Source organism: Equus quagga, chromosome 20 (assembly GCF_021613505.1).
Source record: "Equus quagga isolate Etosha38 chromosome 20, UCLA_HA_Equagga_1.0, whole genome shotgun sequence".
Lineage (NCBI taxonomy): Eukaryota > Metazoa > Chordata > Mammalia > Perissodactyla > Equidae > Equus > Equus quagga.
Window position 1 is genome coordinate 44733309 of NC_060286.1, and position 17970 is coordinate 44751278.

Consider the following 17970-nt stretch of genomic DNA (forward strand, 5'->3'; position numbering starts at 1 on the left):
GTCCAGGCGGCAGCAGGAGGGCACAGCCCTGTGCCGAGACCCGGCTACTCCCATCCCGTCCCCCTTTTCAGGGCCTCCAAAGGGTCTCTGACCTCACCCATCACGGGGGATTGCACACCACCGAGCACTCAGAGCCCTGTGCCTTCACACCCAGGCAGTCACGGCCCCACCTCCAGCTGCAAGGAGGACCCAGAGGGAGGGTGGACAAGTCCAGAGGGAGCAAGTGTCCAGCGCACTGGCACTCCACATGGCTGCCTGCCACCAGAGCCTGCTTGCTAGGTCCCCATCAGCAGCACAGGAAGCACTAGTATCCCAGCTCTGTTCCCCACGCCAGCTCTATTCCCCATGTAAAACTCTGTTCCCCATGCCAGCTCTGTTCCCCACGCCAGCTCTATTCCCCATGTAAAACGCTGTTCCCCACGCCAGCTCTGTTTCCCACACCAGCTCTGTTCCCTACACAAGCTCAGCTCCCCACACCGGCTCTGTTCCCCGCGCCAGCTCTGTTCCCCTTGCTAGTTGGAGACCTTCAGGAGGCCACCTCTCCACTCCCTGCTCGGTCACCTCTCTGGTGCATGGCAGCCCCCCAGAGCAAGGCGGAAGCAGAGGAGGCGGGGGGCTGGCGAGTGGCACCCTCACACAGGCCCTCGGCCCGCCAGTCATCCTGAAGACCTACGAGCACCTGGCCCCGCCCACTCCAGCTGTGGAAACTCACTGGAGCCCACCTTCCCGGTTCCGAGGTGCAGGCCAGGCCAGTGGGGGAGGGAGGTCCCTGGAGGTGGAAGTGTGGCCGGGCTGGAGCGGCTGGCGGCCCTGGAATCTGTGTGATGCATGGAAGGGGTGGCGGAGATGCAAGGGGCTGGGGGTTCGCTGTTGGGCCTTTCCCTGGGGACCGGGGGCTGCTCTTCCCTTCTGGTTGGATCTGAGCAAGGAAGGTCTTGGGTTGGGTGAGGTCTTAGGGGCTGCCGAGGAGAAAGTGCTTGGGGACGTCGTGGAGGGAGACTGGACGGTGCTGGGAGGCAAGTGGGGACAGGAGAAGCGGGCCTGGACCAGGGCAGGTGCCACGGGGGGGAGGGGACCAGGTCACCAAGACGACATCAGAGAGGGTGAGAGGGACAGCGGGTTTCTGGGCTAATGACCCGGAGGTGGGGCCAGCTGAGCAGCAGGGGCGGTGGGTGGGCGGTGGCTGGGTGTGTGGCCCGGTTCCTGATCTCCCTACTTAGACCCAACAGGTGATTCATATCCAAAATATATACTAACTACTATAAGGCAGAGAGAACTAGGCAGGCAACGCAGTCACAAACGATCAGAAGACTGAGCAGGCGCTGTCCAGGGCACAACCACACGGCCAGACAACTGTGCAAAGATGCCCCACAGCATCTGTCATCAGAGATGCACAAATTAAACTGCAATGAGACACCCCAACACCCACCAGAGGAGCTAAAGCTGGATCCTTGTCAAAGCTGGTGAGAGGGTGGCAGTCAACTATTTTGGGAAAACTGGCAGAATTTACTGCAGCTCTGCGCATGGCGCCCGTGAGGCTGCCATTTCCCTCCTGGATACGCGCCCTGGGGCTGCCTCTCGGAGGAGGGTGTTGACTGAGAAGGCGGTTGAGGGACGGTCCCCCATCTTATCTAGATGGTGCTTACACAGGTGCACACATGTGCAAAAATTCATCGCACCGTACACTTGAAAATCCACGCCCGCTGCACGTGTATATTATACTGCAAGGAGAATTAGAAAAAGTAACACAGAATAGAAAATGAATTTATTGGCATAAAATAGCTCATAATATGCTCTTGTTGTCTTTTAACTCTTGTAGGATCTTTTCCTGTGCCTTCATGCTCCCTCCTGATGTTGGTGACCATCAGTCTCTCTCTTGTGTTCAGCCTTCTGGGGTTTATCAATTTTGGTATTCTTTTCATAGAACCAACTTTTTGGTTTTGTTGATTTTCTCTGTTATACATTTTTTCCTGTTTCGTTCATTTCTGCTTATTTTTTATTTTCATTTGTTAGCTTTTTCCCTTTCTTCCCTGATTTAATGTTACTTTCTTTCTTCCCTTCCTCCTTTCTTTCTTTAATTCCTGAGATGGACACCCGTTGATTTTCAGCATTTCTTCTTTTCTGATACATGGATTTAAGGCCACAAATTTCCTTCTGAATGTAAGCTTTAGCTGATCCCATAAAGACTGCTAGATCGTATTTTCATTATCTTTCAGGGAAGACAATTTCTAGAGTCCATTATGATTTCTTCCTTGGCCCATGAGTTACTTACATGTGTGCTGCTAAATTACCAAGCATTTGAGGATTTTCCAGTTATTCTTTTGTGGTCAGAACATATACTTAAAATTATTTCAATCATTTGAAAGGTATTATAGAGTATGCTTTATGGCCCAGAATGTAGACAATTTTGTTAAATGTTTCATGTACCCTTGAAAAGAAGATGTACACTTCCTTTTTTTTTTTTTTTTTTTTTGAGATATATTCTCTTTTGTCAATTTGGTCAGCTTTATTGTGTTCACATTTTCAAATATATCCATACTGATGTTTTGTCTACTGGCTCTACCAGTTACTGCAGGGCTGTGTTAAAGCCACTATGATTGTGGATTTATCTATTTCTCCTTTCAGTTCTGTCAGGTTTTCTTTATGTATTTTGAGGCTATGTTATTAGGTGCATACAAGTTAGAACCATTCTATTCCAGACTGATGGGCCTTTTGTCATTATGAAGCCTTCGTTATCTCTCGTCATTTTTTCTCACCTTAAAGTCTACTTTGACATTAGCACAGGTATGCCAGCTTTTTTCTGGCTGATGTTATAATCACTTATCCTTTTCCATCCTTTTACTTGAACTTTCGTGCATTTTGTTTTTAAAAATTCAGTTTGACAATATTTGTCTTTTCATCGGAATATTTTTAGTGCATTTATTACAGATTTTAGGTTTAAATCTGCTATATTATGTCTGTTATTTGTTCCATTTTTCTTCCTTTTTATCTTTTTTAGGATTAATTGCATTTTTTTAATTGTTCTACATTCTCTGTTTACTTGTTACAATACTTACTTCCATTATACTCTTAGTGGTTAGTTAGAAAACTTATCCTTTACTTCTTACGGTCTCACATAAATTGTTCTATTTACTACCTCCTGGCCATTATAAAATAATTCACAATCAAAAAACTACCCCCACTTATTAGGGCCTCATGTAAATGTGTACTCTGACTGCTTCCTGGACCGCGCAAAGACCCTGTGCCACTTTCAACCCGTCTGCCTCTGCCACCACTTGAGCTGTCGTGATCAGGCATTTTAATCCCGCACAGACTGTGAACCCCACAATAAACTGTTCTGTTAATTTCTACAGCCCAGACGCACCTAAACTCATCCGAGTGTCCTCTTCTGCTCCTCCTGCATTTCCATGTTCCCACCTGGGACCTTTTTCCAGAAGACCTCCGTTAGCAGTTTTGGTTTCTCGTGTGGTTTTGTTGTCACGACATCTCTCTGTTTCCCTGGTGCAGGTCTTTGAAAATGTTTTTCTTTTGCCTTTTCCTTTCATTTGATAGAGCATTCTGAGCTGGCAGGCGCCGTCTTGCGGCACTTACCCACTAGCGCCCGCCATCCTCTGGAGTTCACTGCTCGTGGGGAGAAGCCAAAAGCACTGTCATCCCTTCGAGATGGGGTCTGTTTTTCCTGGCTGTCTCGGATTGTCTGTGTTATTAGTTTTTCAGTGGTTTAACCATGCTGTGCCTAGGAGTATCTCTGTATTTATCTGGGTTGAATTTCCGGCACTTCTTGAATCTGGGGCTTGCTGTGTCTTTCATCAGCCTCGGAAATGTCTCACCTTTTCTCTTCAGATATTGTTCTGCCCCATTTCCAGTCTCCCCTTTCTTGGGCTCAGGTTTTCTTTACACCCTGCCCTCTGCACCCCTTGTACTCTTCTCCGTCTCTCTGTACATTTCCCCCTGAGCGTCAGTCCTTTATTCTCTGCTGACCCGAGTGGCCGCTCAGAGTCCTCCCTCCGGGTCTGTCCAATTGTCCGTCAACCCGTCCACCGCTCTCCTCACTCTGGTTACTTTATTTTTAGTTCTGAAATTTCTCTTTGATTTTTAAAAAAATATTTCATTTCTCCAAGTGAACAGTTCCATCTTGTCAATTATTGTTCTGAACATATCGATCACAGTTATTTCACAGCTTGTGTTTGATACCTGGACCCCCTGCTTTTACACTTGGTTCTATTTTTTGACACGTCTGGTGACTCCTGATTTAAAACCACAGACGTTGTGAGTGAAAAAGGAGAGTCTCTGGATGGGGTCATATTTCATCAGAGAGGACCACCCGCCTCCGCCACGGAGCGGGGGCTGACCCGTCAACCCACTTGGGGACGAGGCTGGCCTGAAGCTGGCTTTGGATGCAATGAGGTTTGTGCTACTTTCATTTGCTTCTGGGGTGCAGCCCTCCAGGGTCCCGACTAGGGGTCAGGCGAGCCTACTGGCACCTCCTCCTTTGAAGGAGATCCTGTTTCACTGATTCAGTGTTGTCTCCCCAGAACCGTAATGTTATTAATCTTTGCTCAACCTTCAGACACGTTATGTCCAGCCTCTCGGTCGTGTGCAGCACAAGAGTCGGCAGAAGCCTCAGAGGGAGACTGGCACCAAGTTCTCTTCTCTGCTCCCCTTTCTCTTAAGAATCCTGGTGGCCCCAGCAGGCCTGGGCTCCAGTGGACGCCCCTCGCTTTGTGAGTCTGCTGAGATGTGTCCTGGTTTCTCCGCCTCCTCACAGCCTCTCACCATCACTGCTTCATCTCTACCAGTTGGAACACCTAGAATCATTAGCTAAAAACAAAATCAAAACCAGACACAAAGCTGAGATGATAAGAGGTAAGGGGAAATCGCCATGTACCAGAAACTAAGCGGGAACTGAAAGCCAGAATGGTCAGGAGCTGACGTTGCAGCATCTCTGGGGGGCTGTTATGAGCCCAGAAATATCCCTTATGTCTAAGCACTTGAGATTTTCTATCCACAGAGAGTCAGGAGACAAGGACCTGTGCCTGGTAAGAGCAGAGTTGAAATTAAGAATCCTGCACAGAGCTGGGCATTCAAAAGGCTGTACTCACAGGAATAGGGGCTGGAAAAACTCTACCTGTGGCCCCAGTGAGAGAGTGAGAGGGCTAAGAAGCTGGTCTGTTCCCAGGCTCTGGGAGAGAGAAAAAAGTCTGCAGTAAGAAATGGAAACCTCAGGGAAAGTTGACCAGCTAATAACAGAGCTGAAGAAGCAACTAGTGATTGGGAAGGCTGACGCAGGAAATCAGCCAGATGCAGAAGATGAGATGAAGGTATGCACCATGTGAAAGGAGATTATGAGGCACAGAAGACAGAATGAAAAAGCTCAGCATATACTAATCTGAGATTCACAATGCGAGGATAAAGAAAATGGGCAGAGTCAATAGTCAAAGAGATAATGGCTGAGAACTTTCTAGAAATGATCAAAGGCATAAATCCTCAAATTTAAGATGCACAACTCCTGAGGAGGAGATATGAGAATAAACTTAACCTGGACACATCAGGTTGAAATGCAGAACACCAAAGACACAGATAAAACCTTACAGCAAGCAGAGAGGGAGGAGAAATCCCCTTCAAAGGAACAAGAGTGAGATGGATGCATTTGTCTCCAGGGCAACATCAGAGTTGAGAAGTCAAGATCTTTAAACTAGTGAAAGAAAAGAATTGTCAACCAATAAATTTGCACCCAGACAAAGTCTCGTTCAAGAGTGAGGGAGAAATAGACATTTCCAGACGATAAAACCTGAAGATTTACTGCTCTTAGAGCCATGAGGACAGAATTACTTAAGAGCCAGCCCTAATGGCCTGGTGGTTAAGGTTCGGAGCTCTCACAGCTTTGGCGGCCAAGGTTCGTTTCCCAGTTGTGGAACCACACCACCCGTCTCTGTCAGTAGCCGTGCTGTGGTGGCATCCCACATAGAAGAACTAGAACGACTTACAACTAAGATATACAACGACGTACTGGGGCTTTGGGGGGCGTGGGGAGAGGAAGATTTGTAACGGATGTAGCTCAGAGTGAACCTTCCCCGGAAAAAGAAAAAAAAGAATTACTTAAGGATTTTTTTACTTAAAGAATTACTTAAGTTCTTTTCTCAGGAAGGAAAAAATTGAATTCAGAAGGAAGATGGGACTTACAAGAAGAAATAGTGACTAAAGAAATTGGTAAATATGTGGTAAGTCTAAATAATCATTAAGCATTAAAAAATTATAGCGACTCTGAAGGGTTACCCAAAAAAGGTGAAACTAAAATGCTAGAGAATAAAGTGGAAGCCTTGAGGAAGCAGCTGGAAGCAGGAAGTTCCAAGCTCCTTTTGTTGTTCAGAAGGGTGGTGGGGCTGGCCCTGTGGCATAGCGGTTAAGTTTGGTGCACTCCACTTCATCAGCCTGGGTTTGCAGGTTTGGATCCCAGGCGTGGACCGAGACCACTCGTCAGCCACACTGTGGCAGTGACCCACAAAAAGCAGAGGAAGATTGACACAGATGTTAGCTCAGGGAGAATTTTCCTTAAGCAAAAAATAAAAAAAGGTGGAAAGCTCAGTTAGGTCTAGAGTTTAAAGTCCTATTCCCCAGGACACGCAGACTTGCGAGAGGCAAGCTTGGGGGCACCACTGGGCAGGTGCGCTGGAGAAAGGGCCCTGGGGGTGCACTGGCCACCCTCTTCCGTTCTGTGAAGCGATGCTTTATCATCCACCCATGGGCCTATTCCCAGCATATTGAGACGCCCCCTGCCCGGGGACACCTGGGATCCTCATGTAGTTTTAAACTCCACACTTTCACAGTCACATGCACACGGCCTTGGGGCAGGGGCCCTCTCAGACACCACCGGCCTACCCTAAGCCGCTCGCCCTGCCTCCCGCTCCTGCCCGTAGAAGCCAGTGAAGCCACTTGCCCACAGTCCCCCTCTGCCTTGTCACCCACCCGGTACTGCCCTGTGTGGCCCTGTGGGGCACAGTGTGTTCTCCCCAGACACTGTGAGTATCATGAAACCTTTAAACTTTTCCAGTCCCTCTCGAGCTGCCTCTGGTCATGCCAGACCTCACCCAAGATGATGCCCTTAAAACAGGGGGATAGACCGCATCTCTCGAGAGCTCTCCACACTCAAAGGGAGAGGGGCAGGGGCCGCCAGGCAGCTCAGCCCGCAGTGCCTCCTGCCTGGCAGTGGCCTCATATAAAGGGAGCTTCTGGGTCTCAGGACTTGGTATCAGCTTGTTCTTTCATTAATCTAACTGGGAACAGTTAAGCCAGCATCTTCCGAAGCTACAGAAAGAAAGAAGAAAAAGAGCCACGAGGGCCCCCTGGGTGTGTCTCTCTGTGGTCTCAAGCTTGCTTCACGTGGGCTTGGGGTTCACATTTACATGACCCTGGATAGACAGAGGTTCTCTAGGGCAAGAGCAAGTCCACAGTGGTTCCCCGTGGACAGCAATCCCGGGTCCCGTAGAAGCAGATGCAAATCGTCTCTTGAGAAAGGCGTCTCAATCGGGACTCTCAGTATCCCCGCGAGCATGAGCTTACTCTCAAAATCACCAAGCACACCATGGTGACACCAGCCCCAAACGACAAACAAAATGCTGTTGAAGAGGTGAGAAAAGAGCAAAAGAAAATAAAATACAGCTGGTGAGAGGTGGAAAAGCATCCCATTGAAAACTATAATGATGGAAAGTAAAGTTTTTTTAAAACCTCAAACAGAGAGTTGAACAGCAGATTAGACACAGCTGAAGCAAGAATTAGTGAACTGTAAGAAAGAAACGAGGAAACCATCCAGAAGGTAACACATGGGAGCATGGAGAAAGAAAATGGGTGAGAGAGGCTGACGGGCACCGAGGACGGAGAGACAGAGGGTGACCTACCTCCACGTGGGCTTCCTGAGTGAGGGGATGGGAGGAATGAGGAGAAGAAATATTCAGGAGACTCACTTGGAATTTTCCAGAACTGGGAAGTCACGTACTATGGGTTGAAAGGTGTCCCCTCAGAAGATGTTGAAGTCTTAATGCCCAGAACCTGTGAGAGGGACCTTATTTGGAAATAGGGTCTTTACAGATGATCATGTTAAGATGAGGTCATTATGGGGGGCCCTAACCCAGTATTACTGGTGTCCTCATAAAAAGGGGGAATTTGGACACAGACAGACACGTGCAGAGGAAGATGACGTGAAGACACAGGGACAGCACCATCTGCAAGTCAAGGAACGACCAAGCCTACCAGAAACCAGGGGACAGGCCACAACAGACTGTCCTTCACAGCCTCAGAAGGAACCAACCCCGCCGACACCTTGACTCAGGCCTTCCAGCCTCCAGAACTGAGCCGATAGATGTCTGCTGTTTAAGCCGTTCAGCTTGTGGTGCTTGATTGCAGCAGCCTCGCCAACAAATACAACATGTGTCCACAGATCAAGGAAGCACACGGCATGCCAAGCAGGAGAAAAGAAGACTCCAGCCAGACACATCACAGTAACACCAACAAACACCAACGACCAAGAGAATTTGTTAAAAACGACCACAGAGGAAAGAAAGATTCTTTACAAGAAAATGACAGCAGATTTCTCAACAATAGTGGAACTCTAAAACCCTCAGGTTTCCAGAGGAAATAACAGTCAATCAAGAATTCTGTACCTGGAAAAATTATCCTGCACTAAAGAAGGAAAATTAGAGACATTTCATGTGACTAAAAGCCAAGCGTTTACCAACACACCCCACTCAAGGAAAATAACTGACAACCAAGAATTTCACCTCCAGCTAAATTAGTGTCCCGGTCAATTGTGAAGGACACATTTTAGAAGATGAACGGTGATCACAGAAGGGTCTGAAACACAAGGACGAATGGTGATAGATAAGTTGGTAAAAGTGGATAATTCTAAACACACCCAGATTGGATAAAATAATCATAAAATGTATAATTTGTGGCATTTAAAATAATGATAATGGTATTATTACAAGATAGAACAAAACTAACAAACAACAGAGCGTACGCTGGAGACCCCTGGCATTAGACATCAGAGGTCCTGTCCTACTCAGGAAGAGGGGAAGACGGCAATTATGTTTAAGCCTTCTTACGTGCACAGGTGAAAACTTACAGCTAAGCCAAGGAGCATAGTAACAGCCCACCTCTGAATGTCAGCAACTCTACACAGCAAAGGAACACTGACTGCTGACGTGAGGGCGGCCGGGGGTCCAAGGCAGTCTTTGGGGAAGGCATCCTTTGGGCGGGAAGTCAGCGACGAGGCTGAAGGAGACTTTCCCATCTGGGCTGCGCTGTCAGAGCCCAGGACACAACGGGAGGGACTAACGGGACTCCTTCCACCGCAAATGAAAGGCTTGAGAAGAGAAGTGACAGGTGCCATTTTCACTCACAATGCATCGGTCAGAACCCATCACAGGACTGTCACACGACCCACGAGACGGCCAGGGAGAAAAATCCTCTCCTGCGTCTGAAGGTGGTGTGGGTGAGCCCTGGAAGTTTCCATCGCAAAGCACCACCAGCGAAAGAAAGTAATTGGGGCAGCAGGAGAAAACGGAAGAAGCAAAAAGGTCGATCAATCCAAAGGAAGTCAAGAAAAAAAGACAAAAAAGAAACGTAAAACGCAGGCCAAGTAGCCCAGTATAAGGAATTAAAAGTAAATAAGAACATATCAGTGATCCCAGTAATCGTGACCAGACTAAACTCAGCTGGAACGGGGAGGGACGGTCAGACGAGATGATTGTTTAAACCCCAGCTCCTTGTCACCTATAAGACACACGTCTGAAATATGAGAACACACAACTTAAGGTAAAGGATATAAAACAAAGCCAGACAAATACGCATCACAGGAAAGCTGGTATCACTAACTAACATGGGGCAAAACAGACTGTGAGACACACACCATCGTCAGGGACAGAGCGAGTGTCCGGGGATACTGTTTGGTCCGAGGATGTAAGGAGCCTCACTGGGGAGAGCAAAGGCTGTGGGAACTGCGAGGAGAAATTTATAAATCTACCATCACGCAGGTTTCAACACGACTCCCAGCGAGTCCTAGGTCAGGCTGACCAAATATTAATAAACGGTACATCAGATTTGAACAGCACGATTAGTGAACTGGATTTAAAGACCTCTCTAGACCCCGGATCCTGACAATTAGAGACTTCACGTCCTCCTCAAGCACATTTACCAAACCTGAGCATCCACGTGGACGTCAAGCAAGTCTTAACAAACGTTAATCATCTCGTGTCGTCTAGACTTTGCCCTCCCAACCAAATGCAAATAAACTATAAAGGAATGACTAAGAAAGAGCTTTCCAAGACACTGGGAAATCTTAAGCTGGATTTCTAAATCATTCCTGGCTGAAAGAAAAAAATAGTGACAAATGCAAAATACTGAGATCCAAACAACGACGGTGCTACACTGGAAATTTTGTGGGATGCAGCAAAAGCAGAATTCTGCAGAAAATGTGTCCCTTCAACGCTTTCATAGTAAAGAACGGCTGAAAATTAAAGAGCTGAGCATCCAACTTAAGAAGGTAGAAAAATAACAACAGAAATATTTACAGAAAGTAGAAAATGGGTATAATAACGGCTAAAACCAGAAATAGATGAAAAACAAAATTACAATAGAAAGAACCCCAAAATATGAAAGTTGACTTCTTGAAAAAGTTAATAAAATAGCCAAAATTATGGCAAGATTTCCCAAGGGGAAAGGAAAAGTCACAAAAACCAACATGAGGAATGAAAAAGAGGGCCATCACTCCAGACGCAGCAGAGAGTAAAAGAGAACAAGATAGTGAGACACTGTTATGACTAACCTTATGTCAGCACAACTTGAAACTTTAAACAAATGGACACATTCCTAGAAAAATATCGTTTGCCTAATTTGACTCACAGAGAAACAGAAAGCCTGAATTGTCGTATCATCATTAGAGAAATTGAATTATTAATTTAGGATCTTCCCACAAAGATGTCAAAAATCTAAGACAGATTTACATGTTCTACCAAAATTAAAAGGAACATTTTATCCCCTTTTTACAAACTTCAAAATGTAGGGAAAAGTGGGTGGACTACCCAATTCGCTCTGGGACTCTCATATAACTAAACATAGGGACAAGGCGAGCACGCAGTGGGAGAGATGAAGCGTGACCATCCACAGTCTGGAGCACAGATGGACAGTCTGGGATCCAGCATGGCCACAGCCAACCCAGCGATGCATAATGTACATCATGGTTCATGTGGGGTACCCCAGGATCCGAGGTTAAATCCACCTGAGAAAATCCCTAATTCACTCCATTATCAGGTTCAAGGAGAAACCATATAGTTATCTGAACAGGTGCCTACGAAGCACATGGTCCTCCTCTCCAGAGGAGAGGCCTCCTGCCAGGAGTCGAGACTGAGCACAAGGCCACGGTGCTGGAGACGAGCAGCACGGGCGCGGAGACAAACACCTCAGCAGAAGGGAAAAGGGAGCCCAGAGGGAAAGCGACACAGATCCCGAGACTCGATGCTCCGCTGAGCTGGCAGGGCAGCCGGAGTGGACTCCTGACTGTCCACCAGGGAAAGAGGTGGAGCTGGACTCAGGCCTCGCGTCTCACGCCGTAACCAGTTCCGGGTGAATCGAATGCCGAAATGTGGAAAAAAGTGACTTCAGTTACAGCTTGCTGTTACATCCTGGGTCAGTGTATTATAATAGCCAAAAAAACCTTGCCAAGAAGTCCTACGTTTCATTTAGTAGCATAATTGTTGTAGTGATATTGGAATTGTTAATTGATGTTAAACATATCATATCCTAAAGCTAATAGGTAATTCTATCAATGCTGTGAGGAACCAACATTTTCCACGTAAGAGAAAAGAGATACACGTGCAAAACCAGAGCAGTTAAGAAAACTTTGTAACGGAAACAAAGTTGCTCCCCGAGAGCTGCCTGCGGCCACGTCCGCAGCAGCGCTCTTCACAGTCACCGAGACACCGCGACACGCGAAGGGGCTGCCAGCGGAGGACTGGATAAAGAAAAGGGGCTGTGGATATGTATCGTACTACTCAGCCAAAAAAAGAAGGACTCCTGCCACTTGAGACACCACGGATGGACCTCGAGGCGCTATGCTAAGCGAGGAAGTCAGACAGAGACAGACAAGCGCTGTATGATCTCACTCACAGGTGGGATCTAAAAAACCAAACTCATGGACACAGAGAACAGATGAGCCATCGCCAGAGATGGAGGTGGTGGCTGCGGGAAGTGGGTGCAGGGTGTCAAAAGGTACAGACTTCCAGTTATAAGACAAACACGGCCCGGGGCTGTGGCACACAGCATGGTGACCACAGTTAACACTGTCTTGTATATTTGAAAGTTGCTAAGAGTAGATCTTAAAAGTTCTCACCACAAGTGGGAATGCAAACTGGTGCAGCCACTAGGGAAAACAGTATGGAGATTCCTCAAAAAGTTAAGAATAGAACTACCTTATGACCCAGCCATCCCACTACTGGGTATCTATCCTAAGAACCTGAAATCAGCAATTCCAAAAGTTCCATGCACCCCTATGTTCATCGCAGCATTATTCACAATAGCCAAGTCATGGAACCAACCTAAGCGCCCAGCAACTGATGATTGGATAAAGAAGATATGGTGTATATATATACAATGGAATACTACTCAGCCATAAAAAAGGACAATGTCGTCCCATTCACAACAACATGGATGGACCTTGAGGGTATTATGTTGAGTGAAATAAGCCAGACAGAGAAAGACGAACTCTGTATGACTCCACTCACAGGTAGTAGTTAACATATGGACAAAGAGAACTGATCGGTGGTTGCCAGGGGAAAGGGGGGTGGGGGGAGGGCACTAGGGGTGAAGTGGTGTACCCACAACATGACTAATAATGATGTACAACTGTAATTTCACAAGGATGTTAACTTTCATATCCTTAATAAAAAAAAAGTTCTCACCACAAGGGAAAAAATTGTAACTATGTGAGGTGATGGGTTTTAACTAAACTTGTTGTGATGATCATTTTGCAATATACACATATATCAAATCATTATATTGTACAACTTAAACTTATACACTGTTATATGCCAATTATATCTCAACAAAACTGGAGGAAAATAATTTAAAAAGCAAAAAAAGAAGCTTGTAATGTTACATATGACTTAGAAATAGCAGTAGGAACTTCCTAACACAAGATTGGCAGCCAAAAAAACGTAGAAGGCATAATAATATTCGAAAACCAATGGGTCTAAGTCCATTAGGCACAAGGTAATGAAATTTTCAAGGCACCAAAGTATGAGCCCTCAGGCTGCTTGCTGGGTGCAGGGGAGAAAATGCTGTTTCATAACGATCAGATTGAGCATCACTGATGGTGGGGAAGCTGGGATCCTGCGGGGCCCCTTGCACTGCAATGCACCACACACAGCACCATCTCCATGGGATCCTTGCCTCCGCCCAGCCAAGCCTTCCGTCTCACGTCCACGGTCCAGACCATCCCAGGAAAAGAGGACAGAGACCCTGTGACGGGAGAGGGTAGGGAAAGGTTGTCTCTGGGGAAAAGTGACTTGAGAGACACAAAGACCAAACTCAGTGTGTGGACCCCAACTTGCTATGATAACAAACCAGCTGCAAAAGAGATTTTGGTGACAACTGGGAAAATTTGAACACTGCTATAGAATGTTTGTGTCCCCTCAAAATCAATATTTTCAATCCTTCCCCCAAGGTTCTGGTGTTGGGAAGTAGGGCTTTGGAGGTGAGTAGGTCATGAGGGTGGAGCCCTCAGGAAGCGGATCAGTGCCCTTATAGAAGGGACCCCACAGAGCTCCCTCGTCCCTTCCGCCCTGTGAGGACACAGCAAGGGGGCGCCGTCTGCGACCGGGAAGCGGGCCTCGATTCCGCCGGCACCTTGATCTCAGACTCCGGCCCCAGAACTTCGAGAAATAAATTCCTGTTGTCTATGAGACGTCCGCTCTACGGTATTCTGTTACAGCTGCCCGAACAGACCAAGACAAATACGGAATATGAATTCGATAAAATTGAGGAATTATTGGTTCTGTCAGGGGTCATAAATGCTTTGTGATTTTGTAGGAAATTTACGCAGAAATGCATACTCAAGTATCTCAAAGTGGAATGTCGTCTGTGTCCTCATTTACTTTGACATTTCTCGGCAAAAACAGCGAGGAAGGAGATCCGACAAACGTTTGCAACTGCGAAGCCTCAGCGGGCAGTTGCGCTCCTTCATCACGCTCTCCACTCTCTGTGCGGCTGAGATTTTCTAAAAGGGAAAAGGACAAACGAGGAGGCAAAGGGAGAGAAGCTGTTGCTACACACCAAACTGACAATTCAGAAAATACTAGTGAACCCTCCAAATCCATAAGAATAAGTCAACAGCTCAACTTTAAAACGGATAAAACACGCCAACAGGGCTTCTCGGAGGGGAGGCCCACGTGACCGCAGACGCACGAGGATGCGCAGCCTCCCTCACCACCAGGGAGACGCACGCTGAGCCACATCCGGACGCTCGCTCGCACCCACCCGCCGGCAAACTCAAAAAGTCTCACAGCAGCACGTGTCAGGGAGGACGCGGAACAGCGGGAACTCTGAACTGTTCGAGACGCCAACCTGGCATCATCCTGGAAAGTGAGGCTGTGTGTACCGCTCCCCAAAGAACCGGGGCAGCCGCACTCCGGCATCCAGCCCCAAGCCGGGGAGCAGAGGCCACCCGCTGCGGCCTGGAGATGAGGACCGACCCCAAGGCCGGGTTGGGGCAGAGGGTTCATCCGGGAAGAGCATGCAGGGGTCTGGGGCTCTCTCCCGTTCACTTGCCGGTCCACCCACACCGGCCCCGGAACTCCCTCCTCACGGGCCTGCCCGGAAACTGCTGCCCACCTGAGGGGCGTCCTTCTCCCGTGCTAGGTCAGCACCCTGGACAGGGCCCCTGCAGCCCCTGACCTACACTGGGCCTTACAAGCCGGAGCCTGGCAGACACGGAGACCTCGTGCAAAGTGAGGGGTATTCTGAAGGTCCCGCCTGTGGGCAACTGTCCTGTATTCAGGGAGCCCCAGTTGGAGCAAGGACGGGGGAGGCAGAGCCCCTCACTGGGAACCCGGGCCCAGCACTGGCAATCTATAGCCAGGCCTGCATTTTCAGACAAGCCAATGAGTGGCCCCACGTGAGTTCTCCCAATGGAGGTCCTGGCTGCCTCTATTTCTGAGCCTCCCTTGCAGCTAGATGCAACCACGTGACCAGGTTCCAAATTACGAGGCACAAGTGAAAGTGCCCTGCAAGACGTCCCAGATATCTCCTCTGGGATGTTCCTTATGCTTTGCTAGGAACTCAGAGGCGATGACTGAGCTCCAGCAGCGATTGTAGGGCCATGAGGCTGCCAGTCAACCTAGGGATTGGGAGCTGAGAGCTGGAGGGACCTGGCTCCCGATCGCTGTGGAGCTAACACCATCTCTAACCCACCAGCCCCTCACCCTGGCTACCGTGAGAAAGAAATAAATGATCTTGCTTACACTTGGTTCCCTGGGCCCTGCGGCTGTACTAACCCTGATGTGCAGGCCTGTGAGTGTGGAGTGCTTCCTCCTTAGGAGGTGAGTGGGAGGGCAGGGGAAGGGATTTTCTCTAGAGGTGGAAGTTCTCAGCCCCTCCCAGCTCCAGCCATCTGCGAGGGGTGCAGACGGAGGTACTCAGGACTAAGAGGAAGTGGCCAGAAGGGGAAGCAGTGGGCTGCAGAGAGGAGGCATCTGGGTGGAGTGGAGGCTGTCCCTGAAGCCCACCCAGCGAGCTGGGGGCTGCAGTCTGTGCCTGGAGCCAAGATGAATGCCAAGGCAGGACCCCCAGAGGTAAGTGCCAGCGAGTCCAGGGCCAGGAGGGAGAGCCAGGCCCCAGGCCCTGGGAAGGGGGCTGCCATCCTCCTCCCCGTGGCCCCATGCTGCCAGCAACCCCAGGCCCAGAGGGTCACCAAACCTCCTGCAGGGCCTGCAGACAACCCGTTCCTCCTTGACTTGTGCAGCTGGGCCCACCAGGGTCTCAGGGTCTCCTAGCGAGTTGGCAGCAGGTCCCCTGGCCCAGCCTGGGACAGCAGCTACACCCACGCCCTGCAGGGCAGGAAGTCTGGCACCTTCAGCCAAGACCTCTGATGTCTGCAGGGTCCCACAGCTGCCCACGACGGGGCTGGCGACATGGAGCTGCCCCATGGGTGTCTCCCAGCCCATCACAGCCCTGAGATGCCAGCACTAGGGGGTCACCCTCTCCCAACAGCCGGCCCCACTCCAGGGACACAGGGGTCCCCAGGGCTGCAGCGAGTGAACTGGTCCACAGCTGCCTAGAGTTGCCCGGAGTGCCCGCCACCTGCCCCCCCCCACCAGGCCCCAGTGTAGCTCCAATGGCAGAGAGGAGGAGACAGTGCATTCTGGGGATCAGCGGCCTGGGAGGGACCTCAGGTGGGCTCCAAGTCCCAGATGGGCACTGCGGGGGCTGGGCTGCTGCGCTCTGACCTGCTGTCTGCAGGGCATCTGGGCCATTTCCTATGTGGTGCAGCGCGGGCAGCAGCCTGGCTGAGGAAGTCCCTGTTCCCCCTCCCCCTGGGCCCCGGCCTGGGACTTCACATGGACTGCCTCTCCTGAGAGTTAGTGAAGGGGGTCTGGGGAACCTGTTCACTTGAGCCCTGATGAGGGACCCTGAACCGTCCCGGGGAGGGGGCAGGCCCCTGAGCTCAGCGCTGCCAGGTGGTGGGGAGGCCCCCTGGAGGCCCTGAGCTCCGCTCTGCAGGGTGGAGGTTGGGGAGCATCCTCCACGGCTGGAGCTAGCTCTGGGGGTGCAGGAGGTACCCCGACTACCTCTGTGGGGACTCCCCTAGAGAGAGGGGTGCTGGGCCCTGGGGACTCCGCCTGAGCCCCCTCTCATTCTGGCTTCTGGGGTCTGTACCACCCTGTAACCTTCTGGCTCACAGCAGATGCAGCCCCCAGGCTCAGCTCGTAGGGCTGCCCGCTCCCCACGCTGAATAGGCAGGGTGGCCTTTGGGAGGACAGCCCCAGAACAGACCCCAGAGGCCTCGAGGCCAAGCTGGCTGCTCCTGGTCTGACCCCCAGAGCCTGCGGGCATTGTGCTGATGGCCTGGTTCCCTGGCCCTGGCACCCGGCCTTGCTACACACTCAGGCACGCAGCACCGGGCGGGAGGGCTGCTCCTGCCCTCGGGGACAGCTCAGCCAGAGCTTGGCTGGCCAGGGTGACCCAGTCGCTGCACACAGGCCCTTCCCTGAACCTTGAGATCGGAGCACTCCGCTTGTGGTGGCATTTGAGGCTGCTTTGGGAAGAGGCCCAACTCCAGTGGAGGCCCAGCTGGGCTGGCTTCGGGCTCCTTGTGGGAGTGACCACTCTGACGGGACAAGTCCTCCATCCCCAGCTGGCTGCAAAGGGAGAGACCCTGACAGCAACGGGAATCCTGACTCAGCCCACAGCCCCCGACAGCATGGGTGTCCGACTCAGCCCATGCTGGTCCTCTCTGCCTCTTTGTGCCACACCCTCCCAGCCAGGACAGGGGCTGCTGCCCGGGTCCCAGGAGGGGACTGCTGTGGGGCCAGGACAGGGGCCCAGCCCGAGAAGGGAAGTGCTATTTATAGGCCTGTTTTGAGGGGGCCAAGAGTGAAAGCAGAAACTGTGATGGGACTCCTGCACTTGTGGCTGAAACACGGAACTGAGATTCCAACACCGAGACAATCACAAGAGGGGAAAACAACAGCCTGACCTGTGTCTCGGGCACAGAGCGGGGCACATGCACACACACACACACGTGCATGCACACACATATGCATGCACACATGTGCACAGATGTGCACACCAACACACGCACATCCATGCATACATGCACACTTGCACACACAGGCACGCACCCCACATGCACACACATGCATGCATGCACATGCATACCCACACATGCACACTTGCACACACATGCATGCACCCCACACATAC

General features: G+C 50.1%; 1 protein-coding gene across 2 annotated transcripts in view; it reads left to right on the forward strand.

The window, feature by feature from the left end:
* The first annotated feature begins 15722 nt into the window (after nt 1–15722).
* PLD4 (phospholipase D family member 4) overlaps nt 15723–17970 on the forward strand; it is an 8664-nt gene continuing 6416 nt past the window's right edge. For both annotated transcript variants that reach the window (XM_046647577.1, XM_046647578.1), the window contains exon 1: nt 15723–15839. In XM_046647577.1, the coding sequence (XP_046503533.1) occupies nt 15813–15839 (27 nt within the window). In that variant the 5' untranslated portion in view covers nt 15723–15812. The remainder of the gene's footprint in view (nt 15840–17970) is intronic.